A 14,369-nucleotide genomic window follows, 5' to 3' on the forward strand; every position below is an offset into this window, starting at 1 on the left:
TATGTGATTAGTTTTATTTTTCTGGGTAAGTTTTCATGTTTATTTGTTGCAATGACCCCGATTAATACAATGCTATATAGCAATAAAATTCTTCAGGAATGACACATGACACCAACATTGTCCAAGAGAAACAATTATTCAAACATGATTAATTTTAATGTAATTACTAAAGAAAGATATATCACTTTATTATGACGCTCTAGCCATACATTTTCAAAATATGCTTATTAAACAGTAAATGTAAGATAATGATTCAGTTAGTTACATTTTTCAAAGTCATTAGGGTTGATATTTCTCTGCCATTAATCAATGATAATTTCAAATCAATCAGAGTTAATTTAATAAAAATATGCTTTTGAACTAAGACAGCTATCATGAATGACCAATCACTAGTTTCTGGTTTCAGAGTAGCAGGGAAAATTAATTCAGTGTCTGTAAGTTTATCACATTTGCTTTATAAGTGTGGTAAAAACATTTGAAGTAAAACACATGATGTAATCCCATTTCTTGTAGTTTATTAATCTGTTTAGCAGAAAGAGATCTGACATGGTATTTGGGGCCCTTATGTAAACTGAATACGAGCTGCATGATGTTTGAAAGTTTTTTGATATTTTGAATAGACATTTTAATGATACACAGACACAGAGAAGAGATGTGGGTAGACGGTTTGAGGTTTCTGAGTCCCTCCTGCAGTGTGTATAGCAGCAGGTACAAGATAAATACCCAAACAAAATCAGATTAAGGGATTAACGGAAGTGGCTTTGCTGTGGGAGAGTGAGTGGGGCCAGTGGGTGGCTTGGAAGGGATTTTCGAGTCCTGTTTTCATTTTTCCTACTTTTATACCAGTGCATTTGGGACAAAAAAAAAAAATGAGTACTGTTTATTTTTAGGATACAGTTGTCCTGGACAACTTAATAAAGGGCAGATCTAAGGATTGTGAAGGTCATTTTGAAGGTGATTCTGCCGGAGTTAAGTAGAAGGAACTCTAGCTCCTCCATGTTAACTCATATTTCAATAAAGCAGTGATATTTGGACTTTTGTGTTCCTTTTTATTAATTAAAAAATGGTGTTTTTTCTCCTTTGAAAGACCTTATCAATGACAACTGAGGAATGGGGGAGAAAGACCACATTTAAGATCAATATGACATCATAAATTAAGAAGCAACATGTAAAAATGTACGTTTTTAAATAAGTCCCTTTAATTCTAGGGCTTCAGCTTGGTCAGTTAGCCCTCTATTAAATTTTGAGGAAGATACTAGATGAATAAGGACTAGGAGGAATAAAGACAGTTTCAAAAATCCTCTGGGTCTCTGTCTTATTTATGAGAAGTTTTCTAACAAAAAGTATTGTTCCAGATAGGACTTGGTTATTTAAATTGACATCTTTATCTTGTACCATACGCACTTAAAGCTTCCGTCTTCTCATCTCCTTTTTTTTTTTAAATAGAAAGCATACAAAAAAAGATATCTATGTATCAGTTTCTAATACCTAACAGGAAAGTCTTTCAGAATATTAAAATATTGATAAGCAAATATGCATTATAGGATTAAATACTAGCATCGAAAACAAATAAACAAACAAGAAACAAAGAACCAACAAAATTTCTTCTTGTTTTTGCCTCCTCAGATTCTGGACTTTATGATCATTTCAGGAGAGGGGGTAAAGAATCATAATTCTTATGTTTAAAAATTTTAAAAATTTAAAAATGATGATGTAATGCTGCATAAGTCAGATTTATCTTTTGAAAACATTGCTAGGAAGACCCAGGTGTTTTGAATGGGAACATTCTCTCTTACGAAGAGAGCCCAAGAAGGTTTGCCTCTAATAAATTAGCACAATCTTTTAAGATTAAAACCTAGCAAAAACATTTTAAATAGTCTGATTATAGTTTCAACAAGTCAAACATACATTTCTATATAGCCTATAGTTTTAAAGAGTCTATATGGGTTTACATATCATTCCTCATTCCAATATAAAAAAAAGAAGAAAGAACCAAGTCATTTTTGAATATTAAGATATTCTTAAAGACGGTATAGAGTAAAAAACAAACAAAAAAATCTTCACAGATTGTTAGCCATCTCTTTCAATGATTTCTCATAAAGTATTCTCTTTCCTTTTCAGTAGATAACTCCCATCTCATAAGGAAATACTTTCCAACACTTCCCAGTGAGATCAGTGGTTGCTTTTCATGGGAGCTATTGCTCTTTGAGATGTTTAGATGATGGGAGAATATCTTTTATAAACCAATAAATGACAAAGATTTATTCAAGGGGGATGTGGCAGAAGCTATTTTTAGCCGGTGAATCTATGCATTGTTTCTCTCTCTTTTTTTTTTCCTCCACTTGCTGAATATCTGTTTTAGAGTGGAAAGCTCTAAAATCTCTAAGTAATTTAATCATCCTTTTGGTTCTGCCATTGCCTGTAAGAAATCCCTCCCTTCCCCCATTTATATTCCCTGCTCTTGATCAGGGTGTTCAGAGCTAGTACCTTAGTGCTAATTTTGCTGAGTGTGAGAGCCAACAAAGTAATGGAGTCTTCCGATTCTAAAAAATTTCCATCTTCTGCCCCTAAACCCCCAAACTCACAATTTGGTGAACTGTCTACTACCTGTGAGTGATAAAAAGTTGAAAGGTGGTGGTGACTAGACCTAATGCTGCTTTATTAAGCCATCTAGCTATAGAATTGTTGTTTTTATACTTTAAAAAAATATGTCTATGCTTCCTTTTTTTCTTTTTTTCCATTTTTTTTTTTTTAGTCAAGTACTTTCTTAAAGAAACAATAGCACCACATTGGCATAGCTGGCCAAACAATAAATGGGAAAGCAAAATTGTGTGACATCTTCAGTGGGAATCCTACTCCCAAGTGCATACATTATATAACACAAACCCTGGAGCCGTAGTGTGTGAGATGCTTTCATCTACACAAACATTGACATTCCCAGGAGGGCAAGGATTCTTGGGGAGGCTAGGAATTTTTTTTTTGATAAGATTTTTCAAGGAAGTGATTTTCCCCTCAGTATTCTGTTGAACTCTAAGGATGAATGTGTGTGTGTGTGTGATGTGTTGGGAGAGTTTTTTTTTTTTTTTTAGCTCTGGAAGAGTGGATGTTGATGGAAAGATGCACTAGGTTTTTCAGGGAAGCTTTATTTTACAGTGTTCCGATAATGCATTATACTCTCTGGGGAAGTGGGAGCAGAAATTTGACCTCTGTATTCTATTGTCATTTTAATTGGAAATGAGCCTATCCTTCCAAAGTTAATATATATGACTCTTTCAGAAACATCTTGAAATTGCCTCCTTTTAAAATTCTAAAGCAAAGCTTATCAAGTTTTGAGTTGTGATATTTTAGGGGCTCCTTTTCTGTCAATTCTGAGTCATTCTGCTGTAGTGTATGGTGACCATATGACTTATAGAGTTTGCATCAAATTGCCTTCTAATTTTAATTCATTTGAAAATAAAATAGTGGACTATTATAATAATTAGTCAATTTTTAATTAGTTGATTTATGATACAGTTGGAGAAGATTATGTGTTAGAGAAAGTTAAGAAATATGATGTCTCTGCATATTCAAGCTTTTCCTCACTGGGGCATATGGGCTGTGACAGAATTAGTGAGTGAATCAAATAAGTCATAGACATTCTTAGAATTACTTTGTCTAGCTAGGTCTGGAAATGCATAGGTCAGCAGAGGATTGCATGCAAAGTGTTGTTGGGAAAAGGTACACTCTAGTAATAAGAAATAAAATTAAAAGTGCCATTTTGGGAAGAGGGGTCCAGCACCTCACTGCACAGACACTGTATGTTTGCAAAACAGATGAAGGGCAAAAATGGCTTAGAGTGCGTTTTACATCTGTCAATAGTGATCGCATACCAGAGATGCTCAATTCAAATAACACCACAGAGGCACCCACTAAATAGGCCTCTTTTTTTTTGGCATATGTTCTAAATCCATGAAGTCTATCCATTTATTTATTTATTTATTTATTTATTTATTTATTGCCTCTGAACCTTGAGGTGAATCAGTAGGCTAAAAACTAAAGATGTTATTTCTATATATTTTACAAGAATAAAAGGGATACACTATTCATGAAATAATCAAACCTGGTTGTTTTTTACCAGAAAGTTCTAAGGCAGATAAAAGATATAAATGGTGGGTGACTGATTGTTCTAAGAGGAAAATGTTATGTAGACAGGAAACAGTTTTCAGGTTACCACAGGCCTGTCCTCACCACCAGACTTTCTTGATACCAAATTTTAGCTGAATGGTAAGCTACATCCATGGACGGCTAGAGGCCACTCTTTCAAGCAGACATGAAGGGAAATTTCTAGTTGTGAGGGAAATTTTTACTTCTCAACTAGCAACTCTAGTCAAGTATATTTTAACAAAAAATACCTTTAGAACATACATGTGTGTGTGTGTGTGTGTGTGTGTGTGTGTATAAGTATATGGACAAGGATAAAAGCAAAATTAAATAAGAAAACTGACTTTTTATTAGCTATTTCAATAGTTGAAATCTTGGACCATTTTATAGATTTTCTAAAGAAGGAATAACTGTGTTTCTTAAAATGAATAGAGTATTATTTATGATATTTAAAAAAATCACTAGATTTCTAATAACTGCCTGGAACAGTCAGTGAGTGCTAACAAATTGAGCAATCACCCTTTTGCTGGTAGAAATCTTTTTGTTTTTCTTCTTTTTTTATTTTTACTTTGTATTTATAAACCTAAGTGCAGAATTCAAAATCAAGTGGTTAATCAAATGTTTCTAACTTATTTTGAAAAGTGTTTTAAAAAGAGATCGAGCTGCTTGCTAGGTTTTAAAATCTAGTTAGTTGGATACTTAATTGAATTATTTTCTTGACAAGAATTGGCATGTCAGGAGCATTTGGCTAATCAATTTTTTAGTTATGCTCTGAATGAGTTGTTTACAGAATTCCTTGCATCCCAGCAACTCAAGGGCTCTGAACTTGCACCCTCATAGCAACCCAAGATAATAATCTGGAGCTTTATCTTTTTAATTCTCATACCACCCCTGTGAGGTAGGTAGATGGTGTATTGCCCCATTTTGCAGATGAGGAAACTGAGGCACAGAGAGGTGAAGTGACTTGCCCAAGGTCACAAAGTGGTGAGTCCATGGCCGAGTCGGCAGATGTTTGTTTCTTCAGTGAGAAAAAGAAACCAGGACTCTTAAATTCCTAGTCTACTTTTTCCACTCCTCTCTGGACTCGCCAAACAAATTTGCATCAGCGGACTTTGTGTTGTAAATTTCTCTTGGAAGGCATAATCAGGGTACTTTGCCCTCTCTCCCAGATGGATAGATTTTAGTACCCTTCCCCTCTGTGCCGTCTTAGGCTCCAGGCATCCGATTATTTTGCTTTCACCTTTTACCATTTTGGCCAGACTCTTTCATATAACAAACTACAAAATAGCACCATTGTACTAAAAAAGAGTTTTACATACTGTTGGATATATCCTGTATGGTTGATATGCGAAATTTATATAGTGCTCTATATGGAAAGAAATGAAAAGGGAGAAGTTACTAATTAAGTTGCACACTAACTCATTGTTTGAAGGAACTATTGAGAGTTTGAGACTTTCTATGCTTAACACATACACTTAAAAACATTTGGCCTCAAAGTTGCAACTATTTGCGTTCTTTTTTTCAAGCAAGATGTGGAAAAATATAGCTTTTCATCTAAAAGAAATGTACCCAACTTATATATGGTACACATGCCACAGATAGAATCTTGTGGGTAAAAAATTGGTGTGCTACTTGACTGCTTGCTGCTGCTATGGAGGAGGCCAAATTCAGCAAATATAATGGTGATCAAGGGGGGTGGGCAGAGATAGAAAAACAAAGTTACCAGACACTGTAAAACAAAGCCTGTGTTGTGTAGAAAGAAGTGCAAATAAAAAAATTAATAAACCATTTAGATAAGACTGTGGATTGAATGGCTCCAGCAGTCATGATTCAGAGATGAATTTAGTGCAACTGGATCTAGACAAAACCCATGCATTTGTGGCTCTTGAGAGGCAAGGACTAAGATATATATTTATATATATATAGATATAGATATAGATATTTTTTCTCTATAGAACATTATTGATAAAGGATCAACATCAATCTATCAACTCCAGGACCATTTTTGCAAGGTGCAAAGCTTTTAACAATCACTCCTAAAGACAATGCTTGAAATGTTTACTTGTGTATTTCATTGGGGGAATGCCCATATTTTGAAATGTTATCAAACTTATTTTTTTGGTACGTCTTCTGGTGTTTAACAGGTAACTTGTGCAGAGCAAAGCATCCTGCCGGTGGCATGTCATTCTTCACTCTTCAGGAAGGTCTTCCTACATTCTATAGTTCTTATTTCCAGCATTCCCTCTACTTGCGTTCTTCAAATGTACTTCCTAAAAGTAAGGGAGAAAAAGTGATATTAAGTTGGTGAAGTTTATGACCCAGCAATTCCTCTACTGGGTATATACCCACAAAACTAAAAAAAATTGGTATGTAAAGACACATGCACCCCCATGTTCATCACAGCATTATTCACAGTGGTCAAGACATGAAAACAACTGAAATGCCCTTCAATAGAGGATTAGATAAAGATGTGATACATATATACAATGGAATACTACTCAGCCATAAGAAATGATGACATAGTATAATTTACAACAACATGGATAGACCTTGAAAACATTATACTGAGAGAAATAAGTAAATCAGAAAAAGCTAAGAACTGTATGATTCTATACATAGGTGGGACACAAAATTGAGACTCATGGACATAAACAGGAGTGCAGTGGTTACTAGGGGGAGGGGGAAGGGGGAAGAATGAGGGGGAGGGGGAAGGACATAAAGAGGGACAAATATAAGCTGATGGAGGATGACTTGACTTTGGGTGATGGGTATACAACATTATCGACTGTCCAAATGATGTGGAGATATTTACCCCAAATCTATGTACTCTAGTTGACCAATGTCACCCTGTTAAATTTAATCATCTAAATAGAAATAAAAAAAAAGTTGGTGAAGTTTTATGTAACCTACCCATCTCCTTCCAACACTGGGTCTCAAACTTTTATATCTTATGCCTCAAAGTCAATCTAACAGAGAGCTTGGGCTAGGTTTTTCTGAGGAAGACTTATTTAAGTAAATAGGTTGTTAGTTTTTAATTTAGTTAAACCTCACTCAAGCTACCTGCATGTACCCCTGGTGGCCTTATGGACCACAGATTGCTTTTTAACCACAGAAAGACATGTTTATATTCATTTGCTGCTATCGTAGATTCATTGGTAGAAAGGAAACCCTGAAAAATTCAGTCTTCTGCCTAGAGCATCTTTTCTTAGGGGAAAAATATATTCTGGAGTTTTTCACTATTGTTTCATTGCATTTTATTTAGTTTTAATTTTTATAAAAAGAGGATATATTTTTTCATTTTTAAAAATCTTTTTGCCCTTTGGAGAAAAGCAGTGTTTTAGAAGTAGAAGATTGGGTAAACTTGTCATTAATTTACAGTCTTTAAAATCCTAGACATACTGAGCTTTGGCTCATATTCTAGCTCTTCTATTTTTTAGCTATGTGAACTTCTTCAAGTGACAATTTCTTGTGTCTCGATTTCATCCACAAACTAGGATAATAATAGTTTTTGCCTCATAGGATTAAGGATTAGGATTAGAATTAATTAGTACCTAAAAGCACTCATAATAGTCTGGCGTGTGGTAAGCACTACATAAGTATTATTATTATTATCTCACTCTTCTTATTATCATTTTTCATCTTTATTGCTTTGGTGCTGCCATTCACTCATAAGCAAGCAATGCTTCCATCCAAGGAACGCTGAGTTTTGCTTAGAACAGAAGCCCTGTGAGAGACAGTAGGGATTTATCTATCTGTTCACTGTACAGCCCCATGTTTGGAACAGAGCCAGGATTTTGCAGGTGCTCAGTCCATAGCTATAGAGCAAATTCAATGAATGGATAAACAAGTATAATGGACTCTCTAATAATGTGCAGAATCAACTTATACTTTTCCTACAATTGTTATTTTATCCTTGAATATATTTAAAAAACAAAATTTATTTAGACACATAGGTGTAAAATTAAATCCAGGAGGAAGTGGCATTTGCATGCATATTCATAGGGGGCTTCTCTTGGTTTCACCTCTAGCCTGAAGGTCCTTATTGGAGAGTGTAATAGATAATTATTGGCATAGAACTGGGTTGAAAGATCCACAGTGGCCTTTGTCTGAGAACAAGTTCCTATCAAGAGCAAGAACAAGAATTCTTTCCATGGTGACTGGAATCTCCAAAGTCTTCCTTCTGGCTAAGATAATGGCCAATCACCCAGTCATTGCTAGGAGCTTAGAGATCATTGTAAAGGCCCTGATACCTGGACAGAATGAGACGCTGGGGAGAGTCAACCACTAATCCAGGCTAAGGCCCATGAGGATTGGGTAATTTTTCTTATGCATGTTTTTCAGCTCTACCTGGAATATTGGAGTCATCACCAAGTTCTTTATAAAAGCCAGTTAGCACTTTGTAAGTTGATGGTCAATATCCTGTAGTCAGCAAATAGAAGGAATATGGCATCATTGTATAAAAATGTTTATCAAAATATCTAGCTCAGTGGTCATTGAGAAAAAGTTTGTGGAAACTGAGCATTTGTATAAAATAGTTTGAAATGGCATTCATTTAAGGTCCTGGCACTTTTCCCCAAGTATCATGTTAAGTGGACATTTTTATCAAGTCTACTTCACATGTATTTCTTGCTGAATAAAACATCTACTGTTAAACTACCAGTAGATTTGTATTCCTAATCTTACATCTTATTTTGCTTTCTTAAAGGAGCTCTTCAGAAAAATGTCAGAAAGGCACATGGGCCTGCAGAATAGGGTCACTGTCGTACCAAACTCTTTGAAACATTTCTGTTCAATTCTCAGTAGACTGCTGATTAGGCTTGTGGCTATCAAAACCCCAAATAGCTATTATTAAGGATACTATCTCTCTACCAAACTAACCAAATTAACAAGCCTAAAAATATGCTAATTTGAGGGGTTTTTTTTTCTTTTTTTAAAAGGTGTACCAATTTAGGAAAAATATTTTTAAGATTGTGGAAAATACCCAAACTAGGAAAATACTCACTAGGATGAAATAATAACAACTAGGAAATAATAATAAAACTAGAATGAAATAATAACAAATGAAAAGAAAACTACATGAGAGGTGTTTCATCTTTAGTTTTCCTCTCAAGCCAAATGAAATCCCAGAGTTCCAGAAGAAGAAATTCAGGTATCTTCTATGCTTTACTCTTCAAATTCATGAGGGCTGCAGCAAGAGGAACTGAGGTTAGACCAGCTGACCAGATAGATGCTATCCCTTTTGCCGACTGAGAGAGTCGTTTCCTTTGGTCTCAAAGCTGACGGGCAAGGTCTGCACACAGGGATCTGGTCTATTTCTTCTGGGTCTGTGTCGGCATCCCGGCAAAGCCATGGGCAGAAGCTTACTTGAGGAAAGCCGACGCTGCTCAGGCAGCATGGTTCCCATGCACACACACATTCGGTGGAGGCCATGCAAAGCCAGCTGGGACGTCCTCTGGTTTGCATTTGGCTCTATTCCCAGGTTGTCACAATGTGACTTCTTTGTCTCAATGACAGTAACACAACAAAAGCACTCAGGGATTTGGTCTCAGTTGCATCTGTTGCTTGGCTCATTGTCTTAATTTAATTACACTGGCCACCCTCGACAATGGGCAGCAAGTGGAGGCATGTCACAAGTGGCCACTGGAGCTAGCACCCACCTTCGGTGCACTTCTCGAAGGGTTATGAAACTGTCCCACATTGAGCCAAGCAAAAACTTTTCACCTCAACAGCTTGTCCAAGACAAACAAACCAGCTGAAGCTGTTTCTAGTACGCAACTAGACAGATTTTTGAAAGAAAAACGGTAGTGAGTAATACTCTTTCCTATTGACACCAGGTAAACTAAGATTATTTTAAAAAAGATAATGTTGATTCTCCAGCTCACCAGGGTTGGTTGAGGAAATTTACTTCCCTGAAGAAAGGGTTGAGCAACTAACTCATCAGGGAATAAGTTTGAGAAGGGCTCGATTTGCAATATAAGTTTTTACACATTATGTACCACACATAGATATTTATAAAGCTGAAAAACACCTTGAAGGGGTCATTCTCATTCTTCTGTTATCTCTTGGCTCTAATCCTAGCTCCTAGCATTTCAAAGGAAAACTATCCACAAACTGTCTGATTAAGAAGGTGCTAATAACAATGACAATAATAATATTGATGAACATTTGCAGACACTTTACAGTTTACACAGTAATCTCACAGAATCTTCACAATAACCTTGGAGATAATGTCATTTGCATCAGTCTCATATACAACCTGAGGATTGCTAATTAGTAAATTGCTTGAGGTACATAGGAACAAACTGATAGACCTACGACTAATAAAACAATTTACTGTTTTAACAAAAGAATAACAATTCCATCACTTGAACCTATATAATGTGCTAGATACTGTATTACATATGTTAACTGAATATTTTTTCTTATTTATTTCTGCTAGTTCTTTTGGAGGTAGGTACTAGTGTTTTGCCCATTTTATCTTACAACTTGCCTAGTTTCTTTGCAGTGAAGAGGTGACTGTGGTTGGGATTTGCATCAGTTCCTTCTGATTCTGGAGCTCACTGGTTAGCTGCTCTGCCATACTTTCTCCCCAAGAGGCACAATATCTGGTGTCTCAAGGTCCAAATCTCCCTCCAGTAACTGTAGTTGATAACATCATGAGCCGCGTATGATACCAGGTAGTGAAAGAGGCCGGCTTAAGGGGTCGGTCCCCTCCTTACTACAACTGTGAGGGGAGCCCCCTTTGTGTGGTTATGGATGGAGGGAAGCAGCACAGCATCCAGTTAGCTAAAGTCGACCCCATGGGGATTACAAACACTTCCTTTCTCCCTGACTAGCTTAATGTGATTTTTGCCCCAGAGACAGAATCTAAATAAAGGAATGATAATAGACTCTTATATTTCAGGGAGAAAGCAGTGATATTTTTCAATAGACTTACGTTTCCACCTCTACCCACTCCTAACAAGTTGAGTATTGTATGACATGAAGTCTAAGGAAAGCCTGGCGCCCTATACAAACACTGGGGAAATACCTTCCAGCATGGAATACTATTAGTCTATTGTACATAGGGTCCTAACTCAGCATTGACCTCCTAAAAAGGGAAAAATAGGAAAAAATATAAAAAGAGCAGTGGCTGATTGAAAAGATGTCCAGGCATCAGGACTACCTGTTGGAAAGGATGTGCTCTAGCTATTTTGCCAGCTTGGCCTGAAGACATGTGGAATTACAGAGGACAGTTTAGGTGTCTCAGTATCAACTTTATTATCTCTTTACTTTGGGGAATCACAAGTTGAAATGCAAGAGTTAGGTCAGCCTTTCCCCTCTGGGAGCCAAGCATAATGAGTGTGTCATGTGATTTACTGAGCACTTTGGAATGTAACTTTTCAAAGCAAAGGTCAAGGTGCACGTTTTGAGAGACTTGCTCTTCTGCTAGAGAGGCTGCCTCTTTAGCAAAAAATGAGAGCTCTGTAGGCTGGACACAGTGTTGATCAGCCCAGACTCTTGTTTTTTTTTCTGAAAAACATCCCTGTTTCTTGGAGGACCTGGGCTTCCACTTGTGGCTTAGATCCCAGATCCCCACACAGGAATTGTGTGACCTTTGACAATCACAGGGCCCAGTTTCCTCTTCTGTAAAATGAAAGGGTGGAGTAGGAGTGCCCACCTCATAATGTGGCTATGATGGCACGTGATCTCACACATTTATGTGGCACAGAGAGATATCTATAGTTGTATGCAAGAGAGCCTACCATTGGAAGGGCCCTTGGGTTAAATCCATGTTTAAAAATTTTATTTTAGTGAGAGGAGGGGAGGCAGACAGACAGACTCCCACATGCACCCTGACCAGCATCCACCTGACAAGCCCACTAGGGGGCAATGCCATCTGGGACCGTTGTTCCATTGCTCAGCGACAGAGCCATTGTTTTAGAGCCTGAGGCAGAGGCCACGGAGCCATCCTCAGTGCCCAAGACCAACTTTGCTCATAGGAATCCAGCCATGGCTACGGGAGGAGGAGGAGGAGAGAGAGAGAGCAGGAGAGAGAGGGAGGTGAAGAGACAGATGGTTGCGTCTCCTGTGTGTCCTGATTTGGAGTCAAACCCAGAACATTCACACAACAGGCCAACGCTCTACCACTGAGCCAACTAGTCAGGGTGGGTTAGGTCCATTTGGTGAACGTATTAGCAACGTGACTCTGCTCTGACTTCGGGCTGTTGAGAATCCATGCTGGGTCTACCTTTGTTAGAACACTGATGTTCTGCAGAGTAAATTATGTATATGTTTGTTTCCCCACTAACAAGTAGGCCCCTTGAGGGCAGTAGCATGGTCTTTCACCTCTGTATATACCCAGATACTGGTGCTTTGAGCAAAGTAACAAACCAGGAAATGCTTGTTAAGTTGATTTAACAATTGGTGGAATAGACTTCATTTAAATCAACAACAAACCTCCCTACCACCTGCTGTGCTCTGGACAAGGTCAAAGAGCACAGAGCCCCCTCCTGCCACAGAACTTACAATTGCTGGGTTGTGCTAAGGTAAATACCAACAAAGAGCTACAGACAGGAGCGAGAGTGAAGTGCACGGTGACCACACTGGAGTCCATCCTGAGTATGGGTTCTGGTCTGGCCACTTTTAAAGCAAGACCTTGGCAAGACATTTGACCTTACTCAGCCCAAAATTTCTAATCTGTACAATGGGGATAATTATAGTATTTACCCTACAAGCTTAAAGATGAAATAAGGACATATCCCTAATAAATACTAGCTATTGTTGTTGATGTTACCTTTTTTTTTTTTTTTTGGTAGTTACCATTGTCAAAGCACATTCCTTGCTAGGCTGCTGCTGTCCCTTCTCTGTCTGGAGAAAGAGTAGCTAGCAACTGGGTGCCCAGAACCCCCTTGAGTGCTGGGATGTCAGGTATGAAGCTCTTTTTTCAAGGGGCTAGTACATGCCTAGGCATCTCCAGGAACTAGGGCGTTTGCATTTTTCCCATTATTATTCCATAATTATCCTAACTGAACAACTTTCATACTCTTCAAAGCAAACCACAACTCTATTTCAAATACGTCTGCCTGTGATGTAAGAAATCACTAACAAAATGGTTTAAAAGCCTGGAAAAAAAAAAAGAAAAGAAATGCTGAGGGGCATTTTCCCTTACTGGCTGGAAGTATTTCTGTTGCCTTTAGTAGTCTTAAAAGGTGTTGTAAAATACCTCAGGGTACAGGTATGCTTTGACTGTTGATTTTATGGGCAGCTTGTTTAGTTAGCTGTTTGTGTTTGTGTTACATTTTTAAATTAAAAAAAACAAGTTTAAGCGCACCATCTTTCCCAGTGGGAGTTGATTTTGGACTTGTTGAAAAGGTTAAAATGTTGTGGTATTTTAAAAAGTGAAATACCAGATTCTAGCAATTTCAATGATATGTGCTAAAGATTCAGCACATTTTTATCTAAAAACTGAATTTGATTTATTTTTCTATTAAGCCAAAATGTGATTATTTCATCTGATGTACAACTTATGCTAGCATATTTAAACCAATGTATGCAGTAATTTATATTACAATGTGCTGGGAGAAGTTCACCTTTTGGTGTTATTGCCTTGCAACAGTGATGAGTTCACAGGGTTAGTAGGGAAAGGTGTTGCCCTCTTCTACTCATTCTTGGTGTATGCACCAAATCTGGCGAAAGAGTCAAATACTGTGCTCCGCAGACTGACAGCTGTCAGAGGGGAGGGCAGTTGCTGGGCTGGGTGAAAAAGATGAAGGAATTAAGCAAAACAAGCAAACAAAAAACCTCATAGACACAGACAGTGGCATAGTGACTATCAGAAGTGAAGGAGATGTGGGAAGGAGGCAGATAAGGGCTTAGGGAGGATAGATTGTGATGGAAAGAGACTTGGCATGGTTGAACACACAATGCAATCTACAGATAATGTGCACCTGAAACCTATGTAATTTTATTAACCAATACCATCCCATTAAATCCAACTAAACCCCCCCCCCCACAAGATATGCTGTGTGCTAAATTTTTCTCCTCACTGAATTAAAAACTTGGAAGTTTGGAAGGCTCTCCTTAACTTTGAGGATGAACAAAATAGCACTATGAGAAGTTGAAGTGATTTGCATCTGTTTGAGGTTGATGGAAGCCTTCAGCATATAAAAGTAAACATGCCTAGTACCAGCCAGTGCTTTTCCAAGACAGAAAATGGCACAAGAACCATTTATGCATGCATACAGTTG

At 37.4% G+C, this 14,369-nt stretch overlaps 1 protein-coding gene across 4 annotated transcripts in view; it reads right to left on the minus strand.

Annotated features, from left to right (window-relative positions):
- Nucleotides 1-773: 773 nt before the first annotated feature.
- IGF1 (insulin like growth factor 1) overlaps nt 774-14,369 on the minus strand; it is a 71,292-nt gene continuing 57,696 nt past the window's right edge. For 3 of the 4 annotated variants that reach the window (XM_066262992.1, XM_066263002.1, XM_066263009.1), the window contains exon 4: nt 774-6,410. In XM_066262992.1, the coding sequence (XP_066119089.1) occupies nt 6,351-6,410 (60 nt within the window). In that variant the 3' untranslated portion in view covers nt 774-6,350. The remainder of the gene's footprint in view (nt 6,411-14,369) is intronic. The other variant, XM_066263020.1, reaches the window with a different exon arrangement.

The sequence above is a fragment of the Saccopteryx bilineata genome, chromosome 1 (assembly GCF_036850765.1).
Source record: "Saccopteryx bilineata isolate mSacBil1 chromosome 1, mSacBil1_pri_phased_curated, whole genome shotgun sequence".
Taxonomy (NCBI): Eukaryota; Metazoa; Chordata; class Mammalia; order Chiroptera; family Emballonuridae; genus Saccopteryx; species Saccopteryx bilineata.